A 20,801-nucleotide genomic window follows, 5' to 3' on the forward strand; every position below is an offset into this window, starting at 1 on the left:
GCCCTAATCCAATAGATGGATAGATAAGGATCCGTGGCCCTACGCTTTCACTTAGGTTCCCTCCTAGTCTAGAGGCTCTCTTTCATTTTAAAATGACTGTTGCTATTGGCTACAACTTCAAAAAGGCAAACAGCATAAGAGCTTGTTAGTGTGTTACCCACCTGGCATAGCGTGTTAGTGTGTTACCCACCTGGCATAGCGTGTTAGTGTGTTACCCACCTGGCATAGCGTGTTAGTGTGTTACCCACCTGGCATAGCGTGTTAGTGTGTTACCCACCTGGCATAGCGTGTTAGTGTGTTACCCACCTGGCATAGCGTGTTAGTGTGTTACCCATAGCGTGTTACTGTGTTACCCACCTGGCATAGCGTGTTACTGTGTTACCCACCTGGCATAGTGTTAGTATGTGCAGTCAGGGCATGTTAAAGACCTCTAGCCGCTCTCCAGGCCTGTCTGGGGCTAGCAGTAGGGAGTGGGACAGTAAAACGCTTTTCACACTAGTATTGTGCTGAGCTGAACTGTACTTTGCTGACCTGGAACATTTCCTTTTCACATTGCCCTTTCCCAGCATGGGTCCAACAACTATGGTGGATGTGTAACCGTGCCGGCCCAGGCCGGCTCAAATCAAATCACATTTTTATTGGTCACATACACATGGTTAGCAGATGTTATTGCGAGTGTAGCGAAATGCTTGTAAAGTAGTGTGAGACGGGTATAGCTTAGTCATGTGTGTGGCTGATGTGCAGTGAGTGACTGTGCTGTCAGTGACTGTGTGCTTTGAGTGACTGTGTTAGTGTTTGTCAGGTCCACAGCTTGTCAACATGAGAGATACCAGTTACATTGATGAGGAGCATTCAGGTATTTAGCCTACATTTGACTGATACAGTAAATACTGTGCGTACAGTAGCTGAAATGTCTACCTCTCTCTCTCTGGTACAGTCTTTGGGATTATGATAGCATGTTCCCTTTGATGCCCCATTAGCATGCATAGCCTAGCTAGCCTATCACAATGCCTTCCATAGATATGACTGCAGTCAACCAGAGCAGATTACAGGAGCTCATAAAGAGGGAGTGTGACTGGTTAAGAAGGACACCGCCTGAGAACGACTCTATGTGTGGGCGGGGGGGGGGAGGAAAGGAGGGGCTAACCACTTGATCCATTAGCACAGAATCGATAAGAGAGGAAGAGTCACTTGTCTGAGCTGCCTGTCTCTCTCTTTCTCTCTCTGTCCAAACTCACTGCTCTCAGTATCAATCAGGCTTAGGCTGTGCAGCAGTACATTTATTTATTTATGTAGAGACTGTTCACGCGCTGCATTTCAGATCACATTGATAGGCTAATTTCCTTGCAATACACACTATCTAGATCTGTTCCCAGAACCAGGCTGGTTGCCAGGTTCCATGATGCAGCTCTGATCAGCCTCTGCCTGCCCACTGGGCACAGACGTCAGTTCAACGTCTAGTTTTGATTTACATTTGGTTGAGTTGTCAACTAACGTGAATTCAACAGAACATGTCATTGGATTTAGGTTAAACGTTTGGTGAAAGAACATATGAAATCCCCTTACGTTGGTGACTCTTTTCAAATCCAATCAGTTTTCCATGTTGATTCAACATCACCACATATATTTTTGGGGTTGAAATTATATGGAAACGATGTTGATTAAACCAGTTTTTGCCCAAACGGTGCCCATTCACTCACCTTATTACCAGTTGTATTTGTATGTTCTTGGCGGTGAATATGGGGCGAGGGGACACCTTCCAATACTTAAAAAAGGCATGCTTCCTTCCTCCTCCCTCCCTCCCTTCGGAGAATTATGGTGACATGATAGGATTGGTGAAAGCTACAGTATGTTGTGGAAACCTTGCTGTTAGCCTACCTAGCCAATGGGATGAGATCACTACAGGGAAGGAAGGGGGAGATTTATTTTCAAAGTATTGGAACAAGGCCTCACAGTTCTATTTTCCTTTCAGGACTTCCTGACTGACCTGATGATGTCAGAAGTGGATCGCTGTGGGGAGAACGAGCACCTGATCTTCAGGGAGAACACACTGGCCACCAAAGCCATTGAAGAGTACCTTAAACTGGTGGGGCAGAAGTACCTGCAGGATGCACTAGGTAGGTGACATCCAGACACTCTAAAGGGGACAGTGCTACTATTACTGCAGAGACCAAAAGTATTTTAAGATAGAAGAGGAGCCATGAACACATGAAATAGGCCTGTGTGTTGTTCATTAAGTATCATACTTCTGGCTAGTATCTGGCCTTCAGAAAAACTCCATGTACTCTCCACACACAGTACATTTTTAAGTGACTCTTCAGATCAATTATTCATTGTTTTTCTTTAAAGTGACTGTTTCAGTAGTGGGAAAAGTATCCAGTAAAAATAAAGATACCTTAATAGAAAACGACTCAAGCTAATGTGGAAGTCACCCAGCAAAAAAGTCTAAAAGTATTTCCTTTTAAATACACTTAAGTATCAAAAGTAAATGTATTTGCTAAAATATACTTAAGTATTATAAGTATATTATTTTAAACCAGACGGCACAATTTTCTTGTTTTTTTTAATTTATGGATAGCCTACAACACAGACATAATTTTCAAATGAAGCATTTGTGTTTAGTGAGTCCGCCAGATCAGAGGCAGTAGAGATGACCAGGGTTGTTCTCTTGATAAGTGTGTGAATTGGACCATTTTCTGTCCTGCTAAGCATTCAAAATGTAACGTGTACTTTTAGGTTTCAGGGGAAATGTAAAAAAGTACATTATTTTCTATAGGAATGACGTAAAGTAAAAGTTGTCAAATATAGAAATAGTAAAGTACAGATACCCCAAACAACTACTTAAGTAGTACTTAAAAATATGTTTGCTTAAGTACTTTTCACCACTGCTTTGTTGGAAGCCATGTTGAATGATTCAGAGCGTTGGTCTGTCCTTGATGGTTGACTGGCACTCTTATTAAAAGTATGTCACCAAAGATAATGAAAAGGGAATAAAATAATAATGTCAGAACTTGGGGCTCTTTCGCTAGCTGTCTAGCGATGTAAAACTTTGGTGAAAGACAATCACTGAGAAAATGATTAATCAATCTAGCTGCGGGGTAGAGATTTGAATCTGTCTGAACAGTATTGTTTTTTACCATGTTTTGTCATGCGCCACGGGCTATTTAACACACCACATTATAATAATCCAATAGTCCATAAACACTTCTAGCAAATAACAGCAGCAGTTTCCTTACCTAGTACAATTAGTGGGTTTTCTATCAGTGTGCATGACATTAGCGTGTGCTAGCAGAACTGTACAATTTTATTGCCAAGAGAAATTGAATCTGAATTTAATTTATTTTGCCTCTAAAATCACTTCATCACTGTAGGCCTATATGTACTGTAATGGAGATTGTGGTCCTAGTCAGAGTAGTGACAACAGGCCTATGTGCTGATCTCCCTCCCTCTCCCAGGAGAGTTCATCAAAGCCCTGTACGAGTCAGATGAGAACTGCGAAGTGGACCCAGGGAAGTGTTCCTCAGGAGACCTCCCTGAGAACCAGAGCAACCTGAAGATGTGCTGTGAGCTGGCCTTCTGCAAGATCATCGACTCCTACCGGTAAATAAACACACATCCCTCCCCCCTCACTGTCAATAGAAGTAGCTAGCATTAGCCCTCATATTCTGTTACCGAGCTTTCACCATCATCTAATGAAAGCTTGAATTGTGAAAATTACGTAAAAATGAATGTACCTGTCAATGTTTCCATGCAGTGTTTTTCCACGGGAACTGAAGGAGGTGTTTGCCTCGTGGAGGCAGCAGTGCAGCAGTCGGGGCCGGCCGGACATCAGCGAGCGTCTGATCAGTGCCTCTCTGTTCCTGCGCTTCCTGTGTCCAGCCGTTATGTCCCCGTCACTTTTCAACCTGATGCAGGAGTATCCCGACGACCGCACCGCTCGCACCCTCACGCTCATCGCTAAGGTCACGCAGAACCTCGCCAACTTCACCAAGTAAGTGTGGGTGTGTGTACTAGTGTGTTAGTGATGCACGGGTTGACTAATAACCCACAGTCCCCGCGGTTATGTCTGCAGGGCAGGCTGGTTTAAATAGTGTGTGGGTGAAGAGTGGGTGGGTGGCGGGCAGGTTGAATAAAGAGAAAACAATACCTTAAAAAATGCAGAAATGTATCATTCTTGTGAAATGTATATCTATAGGCTACATTGATGTTTTTCTTTCATACTTTTAATGATATCTGGAATTAGTGAGTAAGCCTAAACTTTAGGGCCTAACTGTACGCTCTCTAAAGAGCCTACATGGCAGTTATCAAATGCTTTTGGGAATGGGCAGAAAAAGTTATTGTCGATCCACAGAGGCAAAAAGGACAATGTCAGAGTTTAATTCAATAAGAGAAAAGCTGTGAATGGAGAGTTGAAAATAAAGAGAAGGGAGGGCCAGAAATGTAATGTTTGGGAAAGATTTGGTGTGATGATTGTGAGGCGCTATACAAATTTGATCGTGCCAAGTCGGGGACTTCAAATAGGTTTATGACAAGTCAAGGGAACTGAAGCCTACTGTTCAGATGGGTTAAATGGAAACTGAAATCTGGACACTGACTGTAGGTCTATAACCTTTCACATAGCTGTAATAATATTACAGAAGAGATTCTCTGACAGAGGAAATGCTGCTTGTATCTAATTATAGACAAGTTGACTTAACAAATTATAAGCAGAAACGTATCTAAATCAGGCGCAACAAATCCTGCAACCCCTGTCAAAAAATTGCTTTGCCGTCTCCAACGGTAGCCTATGGTGCATTTTCTATATTAGCTGGTTAGGGGCCTCATATTTTCACTTTATCACATATAAACTCAGCAAAAAAAGAAACGTCCTCTCACTGTCAACTGCATTTATTTTCAGCAAACTTAACATGTGTAAATATTTGTATGAACATAACAAGATTCAACAACTGAGACATAAACTGAACAAGTTCCACAGACATGTGACTACATAAATGGAATAATGTGTCCCTGAACAAAGGGGGGTCAGTATCTGGTGTGGCCACCAGCTGCATTATGTACTGCAGTGCATCTTCTCCTCATGGACTGCACCAGATTTGCCAGTTCTTGCTGTGAGATGTTACCCCACTCTTCCACCAAGGCACCTGCAAGTTCCCAGACATTTCTGGGGTGAATGGCCCTAGCCCTCACCCTCGGATCCAACAGGTCCCAGATGTGCTCAATGGGATTGAGAACGGGGCTCTTTGCTGGCCATGGCAGAACACTGACATTCCTGTCTTGCAGGAAATCACGCACAGAACGAGCAGTATGGCTGGTGGCATTGTCATGCTGGAGGGTCATGTCAGGATGAGCCTGCAGGAAGGGTACCACATGAGGGAGGAGGTTGTCCTCCCTGTAATGCACAGTGTTGAGATTGCCTGCAATGAAAACAAGCTCAGTCCGATGATGCTGTGACACACCGCCCCAGACCATGACGGACCCTCCGCTTCTAAATTGCTCCAGAGTACAGGCCTTGGTGTAATATTCATTCCTTCGACGATAAAAGCGAATCCGACCATCACCCCTCCCTGGTGAGACAAAACCGCGACTCGTCAGTGAAGAGCACTTTTTGCCAGTCCTGTCTGGTCCAGCAACGGTGGATTTGTGCACATAGGCAACGTTTTTGCCGGTGATGTCTGAGGACCTGCCTTACAACAAGCCTACAAGCCCTCAGTCCAGCCTCTCTCAGCCTATTGCGGACAGTCTGAGCACTGATGGAGGGATTGTGCGTTCCTGGTGTAACTCGGGCAGTTGTTGTTGCCGTACCTGTCCCGCAGATGTGATGTTCGGATGTACCGATCCTGTGCAGGTGTTGTTACACGTGGTCTGCCACTGCGAGGACGATCAGCTGTCCGTCCTGTCTTTCTGTAGCGCTGTCTTAGGCGTCTCACAGTACGGACATTGTAATTTATTGCCCTGGCCACATCTGCAGTCCTCATGCCTCCTTGCAGCATGCCTAAGGCACATTCACGTGGATGAGCAGGGACCTTGGGCATCTTTCTTTTGGTGTTTTTCAGAGTCAGTAATAAGGCCTCTTCAGTGTCCTAAGTTTTCATAACTGTGACCTTAAGCTGTTAGTGTCTTAACAACCATTCCACAGGTGCGTGTTCATTAATTGTTTATGGTTCATTGAACAAGCATGGGAAACAGTGTTTAAACCCTTTACAATAAAGATCTGTGAAGTTATTTGGATTTTTACGAATTATCTTTGAAAAACAAGGTCCTGAAAAATGGCCGTTTCTTTTTTTGCTGAGTTTAATTGAGCGGTTGCAGGTGGGTTATTAGCAATTGCGGTGACCCGCACACCACTAGTGCACATCCATAAAATGTGCATGTTTGTATATGTGTATGTTTGTCTGTTGGAAACCGCATCATTCCTTCTGTTTTTGTTTCTTTATCTGTCCAGGTTTGGTAACAAGGAGGAGTACATGTCCTTTATGAACCACTTCCTGGAGCACGAATGGACCAACATGCAGCGCTTCCTGCTGGAGATCTCCAACCCAGAGACCATCTCCAACACGGCAGGGTTCGAGGGTTACATCGACCTGGGCCGCGAGCTCTCATCCCTGCATTCCCTGCTGGCCGAGGATGTCTCTCAGCTGGATCAGGTACAAGGATTACGCCACACTACTGGGATTTACTCTCCAATGTCACATTCTCACTACTTTCAGTAACCAAGCTACCGGATACTAGTCCTTTCCTATGGCTTGACAAAAGTGGACATACCGATTTTATGTGTGAAAATGACATTATACAAAATAATTAGTTCATAGGAATTGCATGAGACATATGCATGGGAGATATCAGTGTACATTATTATTTTGTCTCCTGCAGAGCACAGCCTCTAAGCTGGGTCCCCTGGCCCGTATACTGCGGGACGTGAACTCTGCGCTGACCAACCCATCTGGGGTCCAGGTGTCCACCCCCACAGATGGCACGGGCTCTCCTCCCCTCCCCCTCCCATTGGCAAGCTGTAGCCTCTCCACCGGCCTACCTCTTCACAAGATAGTCGTGGACAGCGAGCTCTCTGGGTAAGGGGACCACAGAATTCTAATGAGATTGTGTGTCATACAAATCATAAATAACACTATCTGCAGAGATCTGGAGATATATGTGGGAGTTTACATGATCAGCATTTCAACATTTAACTTATATTGCTATCAAGTAATTTCTGGGTAACAACTAAGTACCTTACCCTAAAACGTTTCCATTCAAATGGGCAAAAAACTCTTTCTCAAGCAAGAATTTTGCGTGAACTGTCTGGTAGTGGGAAGGGGAAAGCCGAAAACTAGCTGTTATTGGCAGAGTGGTTTGGAACACTTTTTGTTATTAGTCTATTAACGAATTTAATGGTGACGTCACAATGGATAGACAACTCTCGCCCATGATACAAATTTTAACACTTTTACAGTGTCGGTTTCATAAGCTGTTGTTCATATGTGACCAGCCGGCTCGATTTGGTCTCATGTAGCAAATTTAGAAATGTTTTTTTTTACATTCGATAAAGCAGAGACTCAGGGCTAGAAGATGGAGGAATAATGGGAAAGTAATTCTGCTTTGAAAATGAATAAACTTGTAACCCCACTTTTGAGAAAATGGCCCTAGAATATTTTTGTACACCTACTGGAGAGCTCTTCTATGTCTACACCCATTCAGCATAGTTCACACCCTCTTAAGCCTTAGCCCAACCATCTCTTTAAGGAGGCCATATTCTAAACAGTATGGTTAGTACGGTAGTGTGCTAAACAACCAAAGATTTCAAGAATAAAAGCTGGTTTATACTACGTCTATCAACATGTCTGTATACAGTTGTCATAGTGACATCATGAACATTCCATTGTCATCTGACATCAAACTTGTCGTTATGAAAAAATATAAACACAAAAACGACAGGCTGCATAGACATCGGCAGCCTGGTAGTCCAAAATAGCATAACTGGTGTATTTTAACACCAATAAACCGATACGTTTTTAAAATAATTCAGTATATGTCATTTTGGCGAACCAGTCAACTAAAAGCAACTTTCTAAACAATGTTTTAGTTCTAGTTTTTTAACTAGCTAGCTAACGTTAAGTTAGCTTACGGTTGTGAGTGTGAAATGTACCTAGCTCATAACGTTATTACCTTATAACGTTACTACCCTGCATGAATATACAGTTAGCTAAAGCTAACCAACTAGGTTCAATGTTAGCTAACATCAGGCTCTAACTAGCAATACAAATGGCCCTGAGATACGAATAATATTATCTAGCTAGCGAGCAAACATTAGCTATCTAGCTAACAGTACGCTTTAACTTTTTTTTGAAACGTATAATATCTGAAAATGTAGCTAGCTAGACTCTCTTACCCGTATACACGGATGAATGCTTCTCCCTCTCTTTCTCGGATGCCATGGTTGCACTTAGTTTGAGGATGTAATCCAGAGACCGGTGTTTTTTGCAGTTATTCGTGATATATTTCAAAAAAGCCTTATTAGAAAGGATTACCGCCACATACTGAGCAGCTCCTGTTATAGACCAGGGGTGGGCAACTCTAGTCCCCGAGCACCTGATTGGTGTCACACTTTTTCTCCATCCCTAGCAAACAGAGCTGATTAATCAAATTGCATTCTAAACTGAAGAGCATGGTTAGGTGATTATTGGAGTCAGGTGTGTTAGCTGGGGCAAAACTGTGACACCAATCAGGCCCTCGAGGACTGGAATTTCCCACCCCTGTTATAGACAGAAGCGTGCTACATGGCAGACCAATCCGAACTTATCTCTTGGCATGTCCAGCCTATCCATGATCTCATCCAATCATGGCTAGTGGGAAGGTTCCTGTCTGGCACAGCGGTCTAAGGCACTGCATCTCAGTGCTAGAGGTGTCACTACAGACCATGGTTCGATTCCAGGCTGTATCATAACCGGCAGGGATTGGAAGTTCCATAGGGCGGCGGACAATTGGCCCAGCATCGTCCCGGTTTGGCCGGGGTAGGCCGTCATTGTAAATAAGAATTTGTTCTTAACTGACTTGCCTAGTTAAATAAAAAATAAACTGACTTGGCTCGTAATTTAACAATTGCATTCGTATTTACAGATGGCACATATGGTGTTATTAAGGTACATGAAAGTTCACGTTCCAGAACGTGCAAAAAAACGAATTTAGATTTTTTTCAAATGTTTACGTTCAAATGCCTCTCCTGTGAAGTAGTGGCGCGCGACATATGTCTAGCTTCCTGAAATGAGTCACATATGATATAAAACACTGGAAAACAGAATTGTGACTTCACTGAGCCTTTTAATCGATGTTGATTTTACAATTCATACGTTATTTTAACAGCCCTTTGAAAACCACAAGGATATTATCTTTACAGTGTCTCTGGTCTAAAACAACATTTTTCTCATTTGATGCCGTTGTCTTGGTGCAGGTTGGTGGATTTTACGAGGCTGCCGTCGCCAACCCCAGAGAACAAGGATATATTCTTTGTGACGAGGAACTCTGGCATCCAACAGTCTCCAGCCAGAAGCTCCAGCTACTCGGAGGCCAACGAGGCTGAGGTGCAGCTCCCCAACAGCAGCAAGAGTCTGTCCATGGTGGACCTGCAGGACAGCCGCAGCCTGGAGAGTACCCCTGGCCCCAGCCCTGGCTCCCCCAGCGACATGCTCTTCAATGACAACCAGTCCCCCGTCACCCCTGGGCCTGGGGGTTGGGCCACCCGCACCCCGCAGGGCATCATCCCCACTCCCGGCCCCGGACCCACTCTGAGGACAGGTCAGACCCCTACCACCCCCAGCACAGAGAGCAGCACCCCAGGGAGGCCCACCCAGCTCCTGGCCCCGCTCTCCTTCCAGAACCCTGTTTACCAGATGGCCACGGGGATGACCATGAGCGTGTCCCCGCGGGGTCCCCTGGCTGACTCGGGCTCTGATGGCCACAGCTCCGTCAGCTCTCAGGGCAACAACACAGAGGACACCCCCAAGCATCCGGGGGTCTTCCTCACCCAGGGGGTGGCGGTCGGTAGTGGAGGAGGCAGCAGCAGTGAGTTTACCACCCGCCGCCAGCTGTCACTCGGGGAGCATCAGCCCAACGTGCCGCGGCAGAACAGCGCCGGCCCTCAGCGCAGGATAGACCAGCCCCCTCCGCCCGTCACCAGGGGCAGGACACCACCCAACATGCTCCAGACAGCCTACCCCGGTCCGCGGCCCTCCAGTGGCAGCATGATGTCATCATCCCCCGACTGGGGGCCCAGTGGCGGCAACCGTCTGAGACAGCAGTCGTCTTCGTCTAAAGGGGACAGTCCTGAGACCAAGCAGCGCACCATGCACAAAGTGAGTAGAGCATGTAACATCAGGGGGGGTCTCACTGTGGGTGGTGGAGCATTTAGTTCTTGACACAATTACCATACCCTGTTCAAAGGCACTTCAATATTTTGTCTTGCCAATTCACCTTCTGAATGGCACACAACACAATCCATGTCACAACCTGTCTCAAGGTTTAAAAATCCTTCTTTAACCTGAATGTTCATGTCATTGTCAGTCAAAAATCATTCAAATTTAGTAGAATAACGACAATGTTACAATGCAAACTCCTTCAACACCTTTTTCTTAGTAGTTTAGGTGTTCTGGCCCTCATATTCCCATAATTTGCTTCTGAAGCCAGTTTTGTAAACAAGGTGCGGGAGTGGAGGTATTTATTTATTAAACTTTTATTTAACTAGGCAAGTCAGTTAAGAACAAATTCTTATTTACAATGACGTCCCTGACGACACTGGGCCAATTGTGCGCCGCCCTATGGGACTCCCAATCACGGCCGGATGTGATACAGCCTGGATTCGAACCAGGGACTGCCTCCTGTGACGCCTCTTGCACTGAGATGCAGTGCCTTTGAACGCTTCGTCCATGTGTGTGTGTGTGTGTGTTAACTATTTAACTGTACTAGAATGCTTAAAAGGAATTCTAGTGCATAATATTGGTTATCAGTACCAGGTTTGTTTTGGGGCAAGGAAAATATCAGATATTGGTGTCGGCCAAAAATGTCATATCGGTGCATCACCTTCAACAACACATCTGCCACGCTGATCCTCAACACGGGGGCACTTCAGGGGTGCGTGCTTAGTCCCCTCCTGTACTCCCTATTCACCCATGACTGCGTGGCCTTGCACGACTCAAACACCAAGTTTGCCGATGACACAACGTTGGTAGGCCTGATCGCCGACATCGATGAGACAGCCTACAGGGAGGAGGTCAGAGAGCTGGCAGGGTGGTGCTAGGACAACAACCTCTTCCTCAAAGTGAGCAAGATAAAGGAGCTGATCGTGGACTACAGGAAAAGGAGGGCCGATTACACCCCCATTCACATTAACGGTGCTGTAATGGAGCGGGTCGAGAACTTCAAGTTCCTTGGTGTCCACATCACTATCAAGCTATCATCATCTAAACACACCAAGACAGTCGTGAAGAGGGCATGACAACGCCTACTTCCCCACAGGAGACTGAAAAGATTTGGCATGGGTCCTCAGATCCTCAAAAAGTTCTACAGCTGCACCATCGAGAGCATCCTGATTGGTTGCATCACCGCTTGGTATGGCAACTGCTTGCCATCTGAGGTTAGTGCGTCCGGCCCACTACATCACTGGGGCCAAGCCTCCTGCCATGCAGGCCTCTATACCAGGCGGTGTCAGAAGAAGGCCCTAAAAATTGTCAAGGACTCCAGCCACCCAAGTCATAGACTGTTCTCTGCTATCGCACGGCAAGCGGTAACGGACCGCCAAGTCTAGGACCAAAAGGCTCCTTAACCTCTCTAGGATGCTAGCGTCACATCTGGCCAACATCCAGTGAGGTTGCAGAGCGCCAAATTCAATTACAGACATGCTCATTATAAAAATGTTGAAAACAAAACATATTTTACATAATCTTTAAACCTAACTTCTTGTTAAACTAACCACAGTGTCATATTTATAAAATGCTTTTCGGCGAAAGCATACCTAGCCCAGAACATAGCCCAGTTGACAAATTATTACAAACAGTAACCAGCCAAGCAGAAGCGTTACAAAACTCAGAAATAGAGATAAAATTAATCCCTTACCTTTGATGATCTTCATATGGTGGCAATCAGAAGATATTAATTTACTCAATAAATGTACCTTTTGTTCGATGAAGTCTCTTTATATCCAAAAACCTCCGTTTTGTTAGCGCGTTTTCCACAGGCTCAAACTCAGTCAAAACAATCAGACAAAAAAATCCTAATTGTATCTGTAAAGTTCATAGAAACATGTCAAACGATGTTTATGTTCAATTCCTCAGGTTGTTTTTTTAAATGATCTATAATATTTCAACCGGACAATAACGTTGTCAATATAAAAGGTAAACAAGAAATGCACATGCGCCTGAAAAAACTCTGTGACACGTTAGGGTCCACTCGTTCAGACTGGTTTTACTCCCTCATTTATAAGAATACAAGCCTGAAACTATTTTTAAAGACTGTTGACATCTAGTGGAAGGCATAGGAACTGCAAATGGAGTCCTAAGTCAATGGATACTGTAATGGCATTGAATAGAAAACTACAAAACCAACAAAAAAAACTACTTCCTGAATGGATTTTTCTCAGGTTTTCGCCTGCTAAATCAGTTCTGTTATACTCACAGACATTATTTTAACAGTTTTGGAAACTTTAGAGTGTTTTCTATCCAAATCTATATGCATATCATATATTCTGGGCCCGAGTAGCAGGCCGTTTAATTTGGTCATGCTTTTCATCCAAAATTTCGAATGCTGCCCCCGTCCCCTAGAGAGGTTTAATAAATCCTCTTACAGCTACCCCCCTACTTTTTTCAATTTCCACCTGAAGACATACCCAGATCTAACTGCCTGTAGCTCAGGCCCAGAACCAAGGATATGCATATTATTGGTTTCATTTGAAAGAAAACACTCTGAGGTTTGTGTAAATGTGAATTGAATGTAGGAGAATATAACACAATAGATCTGGTTTAGATAATACAATGAAAAAAACCATACATTTTTTATTGTTGTATCATCTTTAAAATGAACAAGACAAAACAAACATTCAGATAGGATGATGGGGACAATTTCAGTGAAAAACATAAGAGGGCAACAGTACTTGTGCAAAGTTTCAGAATGATAACTTCCAAAATGAGTGTGCTACATGACATTTATCATGAAGTCACCCAGGTGTCCCACACAAGTAGCCCAAATATACCCAAGTGGCCAAAATGGTGAAGTTATACATTTTGAATGGAATAACTATATATAAAATACCAAAATAGTATTCTAACACACCCCCCCCCAAAAAATTTTTTTTTGAAAAAACATGAAAAAAATATATATATACATTTACAAAATAACACTTTCAATATTTGGAAGACCCTCAGTCCTCTACACAATATTGTGCTGCTGATGCCAGGTGCCATAGCAGTCTCTTTCTGCTGTAAAGCAGAGAGTCACCAAGCATGTGGTGCATGTGATGGGCTACTTCATTTTGCAAAGAACACAGCGACGCCTCCATGCTGTGCCCTTTTGGTCCTGAGGCACATCCATGCCTGCAGAAATACATTTGGGCAGATGAACACCACTTGTGGCAGGAGCAAAAGGGACAGAGGTAGAGGGGCCAGAACGTGGTGCAGTGGTGCTGTGGTGCTGTAGCCAGCAAGCTCCTTGGTGAGCAGCTCTCTGAAGCTAGCTGTGAGATGGAGGGCTTTCCAAAGCTCTTAGCCATTTCCTTGTGTAGGATGAATGCATTCACCACAGCAATGTCGATGAAATGATAGAAGAATGTCTTGTACCATTTCATTGTCTTCTGAAGAACATTGTAATAGCCTATCAGCGCATCTGACAGGTCCACACCTCCCATGCTCTTGTTGTAGTCCTTTATTGCAGTTGGAATGGGGACATTTTTTGCGGTCCATGCCCCAGTAGCGCTGAGACAACAGGTGTCCGGCTGGATGAACCAGCTTCAGTGGGGGATGGACACCTTGGCACTGGGGGCTCCCATTCGGAGTCAGTGTCACTGTGAAAGAAAATGTTCAGTTAGAATAGTTTCACATATGAGCCCTGTATCAACAGGTATAATAAACATAGATATATAGAGTACAGGGAACTTAAGGTTGAATATATTATTATAGACCTGCTAGATCTACTGTCTCATTTATATTATGACAGACCAGCTAGATCTACTGTCTATTTTATATTATGACATTTCAGCTAGATCTACTGTTTCTATTATATTATGACAGACCAGCTAGATCTACTGTCTCCATTTCACTTTTGCCATTGTTGTGGGCCTGCCCTCCCCTCAACAACCTCAAATAGGCTATTTCATGTGGGGGTGGGGTGGGGTGGAGCGGCAGACACATGCATCTCGGCCATGCTCCCTCTAATCCACTATGTATATATACACACACAAACATAGGCTATGGGTCATACACATACATACAAACACACCCCCACCCACATGTATAGCCAACGTGTACTTTACACATTTCATTACATTTTTATATATTGCTACTAAAATGTAAAAAAATCACAAATAATATTTTATATTATTAATTTCAAAGAACGGCATTAGCATGAGAAGAACTTACCAGTCCAAAACGATGTCCTCTCCGTTCAAAAATTATTCCTACATTTGGGAATCAAAGCTATGCTAGCTAAATTAATCTGTCTCACTTTCCCGATCAATTTCTTCTAAAAATTGTGTGTACATCTGTATATCTAGACTTAGATTTAGCTTTCCCTGACTTAGTCGCCATACTGATTGATATATAAACAGCTGAAGATGCGCTTTACCAAAATAGTGCTGTGCGTAACATGCGTGGCTTCCAGTATGAATCTTCAATGGCGAATGACCCTATTTACGCCAGAGTTTGGCTATCGACCAAGCTAGATTTCAAGACGATCAGTGGTCATTGGGTTAAAATACAGTCAATCAACGAAACAGCTGTCATATCATTTGTGCACAATGATGTCATTACTTGTTGTCTTCAAATCGGTTTCTTTCAGTCATGAAAGAAACCGATTTGACCCACCAGTTTGGTTGTGTTACAAACAACCAGTTGATTGCAATGAAACCAAACATGACTGGATAAAGTCACGTTTAGTGTGTGTATTTACATCGACTGTGTTGTCGAAAATTGAATGAGACGGAATTCATGACACAAGCAGTTCACAAAATGTTTTGTGTATAAAAATGGATTTTATCAAACAAAAGACCATTCATTGTGTAACAATGAGCATTGGGATTGCAAACAGAGGAAGATCATCAAAGGTAAACTATTTATTTTATTGCAATTTGTGATTTTGTTACACCTGTGCTGGTTGAAATAGTTTTTTTTTATGGTGCTCTGTCCTCAGATAATCGCATCGTATTCTTTAGCAGTAAATAATTTTTTTAATCTGACAACGCAGTTGGATTAGCAAGATTCTAGGCTTTCGAATCATGTGAGACACTTGTATTTTCATGAATGTTTAATATGACTATTTATGTAGCGATCACCGTATGTTGTTGAATTTAATCCCGCTAACGGGTTCGGTGCGCAGAGAGGTTAATGTCTATCTGGCAGAATTTGGATTGCATGTACTAGGTGTTGCAGGTAGGAAATTAGATTCTGATGAGGAATAACTCTCCATAACCAATGGCTGAACACCAGAATAATAACACACAGAGCCAAGCCTTTAGCGTTGCTAGCCTTATTTCATCTGTGGCCTAGAGGGATGAGCCAGGTGGGATATGACCTCGGTGGCGGTCTCCAGCTCACACTCACTGTGGTTGGTGACGAGAGTATGGCTTTAATGCCCAATTGGCCTCAATAAGCATTAATAACACTCAGCCTCACTAAGCGAATAGCAAATCACCCAGGGCAGTGAGTCCAGAGGCGGTAACCTACAGGCCTCAGTGCTGAAGCCTGCGAACGGAGTAGACAGGCAGAATTAATTGTGTGACTGTGGACACCGGAGTGGTCATTAAATGCATGTTCCACTCAAGTAAATCAGTTTTGTCCCTGGTCTGAATAAACCCTCATTGTTAACAGATGGAGTATTAAACCAGCTAAACTCAACTGCACCCCTCCCCTTGGTAATATTTGGGATCTCTCTCCATGGGTTTGTGGTGGTCGTCAGGTCCCAGCCAGAGTAGGAGGAGTGTGTGATGGTCGCCAGGTCACAGCCAGAGTAGGAGGAGTGTGTGGTGGTCGCCTGGTCCCAGACAGAGTAGGAGGAGTGTGTGGTGGTTGCCTGGTCCCAGACAGAGTAGGAGGAGTGTGTGGTGGTCGCCTGGTCCCAGACAGAGTAGGAGGAGTGTGTGGTGGTTGCCTGGTCCCAGACAGAGTAGGAGGAGTGTGTGGTGGTTGCCTGGTCCCAGACAGAGTAGGAGGAGTGTGTGGTGGTTGCCTGGTCCCAGACAGAGTAGGAGGAGTGTGTGGTGGTCGCCTGGACCCAGACAGAGTAGGAGGAGTGTGTGGTGGTTGCCTGGTCCCAGACAGAGTAGGAGGAGTGTGTGGTGGTTGCCTGGTCCCAGACAGTAGGAGGAGTGTGTGGTGGTTGCCTGGTCCCAGACAGAGTAGGAGGAGTGTGTGGTGGTTGCCTGGTCCCAGACAGTAGGAGGAGTGTGTGGTGGTTGCCTGGTCCCAGACAGAGTAGGAGGAGTGTGTGGTGGTTGCCTGGTCCCAGACAGAGTAGGAGGAGTGTGTGGTGGTTGCCTGGTCCCAGACAGAGTAGGAGGAGTGTGTGGTGGTTGCCTGGTCCCAGACAGAGTAGGAGGAGTGTGTGGTGGTTGCCTGGTCCCAGACAGAGTAGGAGGAGTGTGTGGTGGTTGCCTGGTCCCAGACAGTAGGAGGAGTGTGTGGTGGTTGCCTAGTCCCAGACAGAGTAGGAGGAGTGTGTGGTGGTTGCCTGGTCCCAGACAGAGTAGGAGGGGTTTTTAGAGAACACACCAGGGGGCAGGTGAAAAGACGGGTTAACATATTGACTGACTGAACCATTTTGCTATTAAACAAATCAATCCCATAATTTATTAAAATCTTCTTTATCAAGGTTTTATTGACTTGATTCCACATTCTCGTGATTCCTTAATAACATTAAATAGACAATTCCAGATGGTTAATTCACCAATGCAAAAACAACCACACCTGTGTCTTCCCCTTGCTTCACATGTGTTCCTCTGATCCTCCTATCTGAATACACTGGGTCTGCTCTACTCCTCAGTAGACACTGGCTTCCCATTGAAGGGCATGAGTACTCGAATGGACGTCAAAAGCTTGTTCTTTATCCATTTAAAAAAACAAATGCTTTGACTCTAGTGTTCCATTTGAATATGTGCATTTGCAGGGCACTACAAAAAAGAAACCAAGCATCACACGGTTCTTTTCCCTAAATGCCCTTTCCCCTCCGTGTCACATTCCCTCAATTCCATTCCAACCCCTCCCTCCACACGTGCTCAGTGCACACACAAGCTCCTGTTAGGCCTACAGAAATAACTTTCTATAAAAATATATCTAACTGATGGGATACACAAGCTACAATCCTTTCCAAATGATGACAGTTTTATCACAAATTCAAAATGGACTGGTTGATTGAAGTAGGAAAATGTGTTCCAACAACAAGCGGCAGTTTTTGAATAATTGCATCCCATCTATTTTCCGCTTAAGCTACTTTTCGAACTGCTAGTGCCATTTAGAATGAGTTAGCCTAGGCTATAACCCCCCAAAACATACAGGTTCCACACTGACAATATGCAAAAACATTAGTTTGACTAAGACAAAGAGTGTATTTTCATCAGAAACTTTAAGCATATGCCTACTCACCAAACAGATGTCATGGCCTTAATTCATCACTATGCAGTGTTCAATGTGGAATGTTCATCCATTTAAAAATTCAAAAGAACAGGCAGAATAAACTAAATTGAACTTGTGTATATCGAAAATAAGATATTTTAAATCTCCGTTTCAAATGATCCCTCTTTGAGAATAACTGCTCCAGGCATGAGATGTGCATCACTTCACACTGGCAACTTTATTCATTTGGATAAATATTCTGTTAAATTTTATTCTTATATTACATCATGTTTTTTTTACTAAAAAATAGGTGCCTTGACTGTGATAAGGGCTCAGGAATTAAGAGCGTCTGTCTACTAAATGAACAAAACAAGGCTATGCCATTACACAGCCATAGAGTTCTACAAGCAGGTTACTGCCTTTTTGAAGATTGTGTTTCAAGATATAATATCAACAATACCAGTTGATATTATGGTTTCAATAAATTCATCTTACATGGCACTTTCTTTTTTTATTGAGGCAATTTAGCTATTAGGATTTGTTTGTAATGGTTATAATAAATAAGGCATTTTTGTGATCTGTTGGCATACTGTATAGATACAATGTACGGGCCCAGTGATGTGTTCTAAAAATATATATTCTCAGTTTGAGTACTCAAAAAAAGAAATGAGTATTTGAACAGCCAAAACATGTCAAATGGCCATCCCTATCCTATTGTAGCTTGTGATTTTCATCATGCAACATTTATTTACCCTACCTCACTTCTTCTAACAATTACTTACCAGACGGCTTGTGTGTGTTGTGTGTGTGTGTTCCACCAGGCGTCCTCCCCTGTGAACCCCAATGCCCTGGACCGTACTGCTGCCTGGCTGTTGAATATGAATGTGCAGTATTTAGACCATGAGGGAGTTGACCCAGATACCAAGCACAGGGAAGACCTCAGAAACAAAGAGGAGCTCACCCAGACTGAAAAGGTAATGTCTAGCATCTTGTAAAACCTAGCATCTGCTACAACGCAACATCGCAATAATATTCAGCACGGCTACTCTACTTCTTTAGAGGAGTAGCATAAAGTCAGAACATATTCATGGTTATTAACATGAGCTATCAATACGAGATTCTAAGGTTGTTATTAATGAAGTGAAAGTGTTGCGGAGCCAAAAGCAAAAAACGGACAGAGGCACTGTATATCTCCCTACTAGCAGGTCTTGATTTGAATGCATGTGGCTATTAAAGGGTTATTTGCTGCTTAAGTGGTATGAAAATGATACTGTGTGCAGAGAAGCACCATGATATACTGTATACTGGTGGTGAAATTATAGTACAGTATACGAGTTGAATTAGCCTCTCTATTCTGACATTGTTGAAATGTAGGTAGACTGCCAGGTGTAGGTTGACGTTTATTGACATGAATCTTGCCCTGGAGGCAGAACTTAGTGATTTCCACTAGATGGGCCAGCTGCAAAGTCATAATTGGCTATGTTGTAAAAATTCAAGAAAACTCAAATGTGCTTTTTGGTATTAAATTAAGGTTAGGCATTAGGCTAAGCAGTGTGGTTAGGGTTAGGCATTAGGCTTAGCAGTGTGGTTAAGGTTAGGCATTAGGCTAAGCAGTATGGTTAGGCATTCGGCTTAGCAGTGTGGTTAAGGTTAGGCATTCGGCTAAGCAGTGTGGTTAAGGTTAGGCATTAGGCTAAGCAGTGTGGTTAAGGTTAGGGTTAGATGTTGTGGCTATGCCAGCTAGACCACTCTGCAGAGCTGCCTCCAGGACAATATTCATGACAATAAATGCCAATCTGCTAGATGGGTATAGGCTGAACTGCACACACTGAAGCTCAAGAGAAGATTTATCTCAACAGGCCAGTGTGTGCCCTCCCCTCCCTCTGCCAATTTCCCCAGCTACTCCGATGAATTATACACCAGCTACATATTGCACTTGAACACACTTACAAGCTGAAGTTACAAAACTACACGGACACATTTTCATCACACACATTGGATTTCAATTTGTAGATGTTTTTAAGAGGTGTTTTAGTGATTATTTCACAGTTTTCAGGTCTGCCAAAGTGAGAACCAAACACAAATCAAACTTCTGTTCATTATTGTTGACAATTACTACCTGTAAATGCTCTTTTAGTTGAAGGGCTCTTTAATCTGTTTGTATTAAACATACACAATACAGTACTCAGTGCTGGAATGTAATATTTGAAGAATTTCTCATATTTCAATCCCTATGGTTTTAGACCGGGTTCTGTCTACTGTATGGTTTCTATGGAGTCTAGTTGGTACATTGCACAACAGCAGTGTCTTTTTTTAATAGTTTGTTAAATGCTGTGGGATTTTTTCAGGAATATGTTTGGGATTCACTTGCTTGCAGAATTTCCCAGAGACAGCAGAAATGTACCTGAAAGCTTTGCAGGATCCCACATTTGAACCCAGACCCATTTGGACCTAGCATGACTAGCAGCTTTGACTTGATTGTGTACCTGAGTTTTCATCCATACACTTGCATTAGCATACACTGTAAATGACAGTAGTTACTCCACAGAAGATGGTATGACTACTCTTCTGTCAGCAGTTGAGCCCAAGAGAAACAGAATCCATTTTTTTATTTTTTATTTTATTTTACTAGACAAGTCAGTTAAGAACAAATTCTTAACTCAGCAAAAGGCCTCCTGCGGGGACGGAGGCTGGGATTAAAAATAAAAAATTAAACAAAACACACATCACAACATGAGAGACAACACTACATAAAGTGAGACCTAAGACAACAACATAGCATGGAAGCAACACAACATGACAACAACATGGGTAGCAACACAACATGGCAGCAGCACAAAACATGTTACACACCATTATTGGTTACAGTCAACAGCACAAAGGGCCAAGAAGGTAGAGACAACAATACATCACACAAAGCAGACACAACTGTCAGTAAGAGTGTCCATGATTGTGTCTTTGAATGAAGAGATGGAGATACAAACTGTCCAGTTTGAGTGTTTG

At 43.5% G+C, this 20,801-nt stretch overlaps 1 protein-coding gene across 2 annotated transcripts in view; it reads left to right on the plus strand.

Moving 5' to 3' along the window:
* Positions 1-20,801, plus strand: part of LOC139410675 (DAB2 interacting protein a) — a 122,641-nt gene that overhangs the window by 96,252 nt on the left and 5,588 nt on the right. For both annotated transcript variants that reach the window (XM_071156067.1, XM_071156069.1), the window contains 7 exons: positions 1,973-2,117; positions 3,456-3,600; positions 3,755-3,991; positions 6,443-6,644; positions 6,871-7,067; positions 9,443-10,343; positions 18,620-18,772. In XM_071156067.1, coding sequence (XP_071012168.1) covers positions 1,973-2,117; positions 3,456-3,600; positions 3,755-3,991; positions 6,443-6,644; positions 6,871-7,067; positions 9,443-10,343; positions 18,620-18,772 — 1,980 coding nt within the window. The remainder of the gene's footprint in view (positions 1-1,972; positions 2,118-3,455; positions 3,601-3,754; positions 3,992-6,442; positions 6,645-6,870; positions 7,068-9,442; positions 10,344-18,619; positions 18,773-20,801) is intronic.

Source organism: Oncorhynchus clarkii, chromosome 6, assembly GCF_045791955.1.
Source record: "Oncorhynchus clarkii lewisi isolate Uvic-CL-2024 chromosome 6, UVic_Ocla_1.0, whole genome shotgun sequence".
In the NCBI taxonomy this organism is placed as follows: Eukaryota; Metazoa; Chordata; class Actinopteri; order Salmoniformes; family Salmonidae; genus Oncorhynchus; species Oncorhynchus clarkii.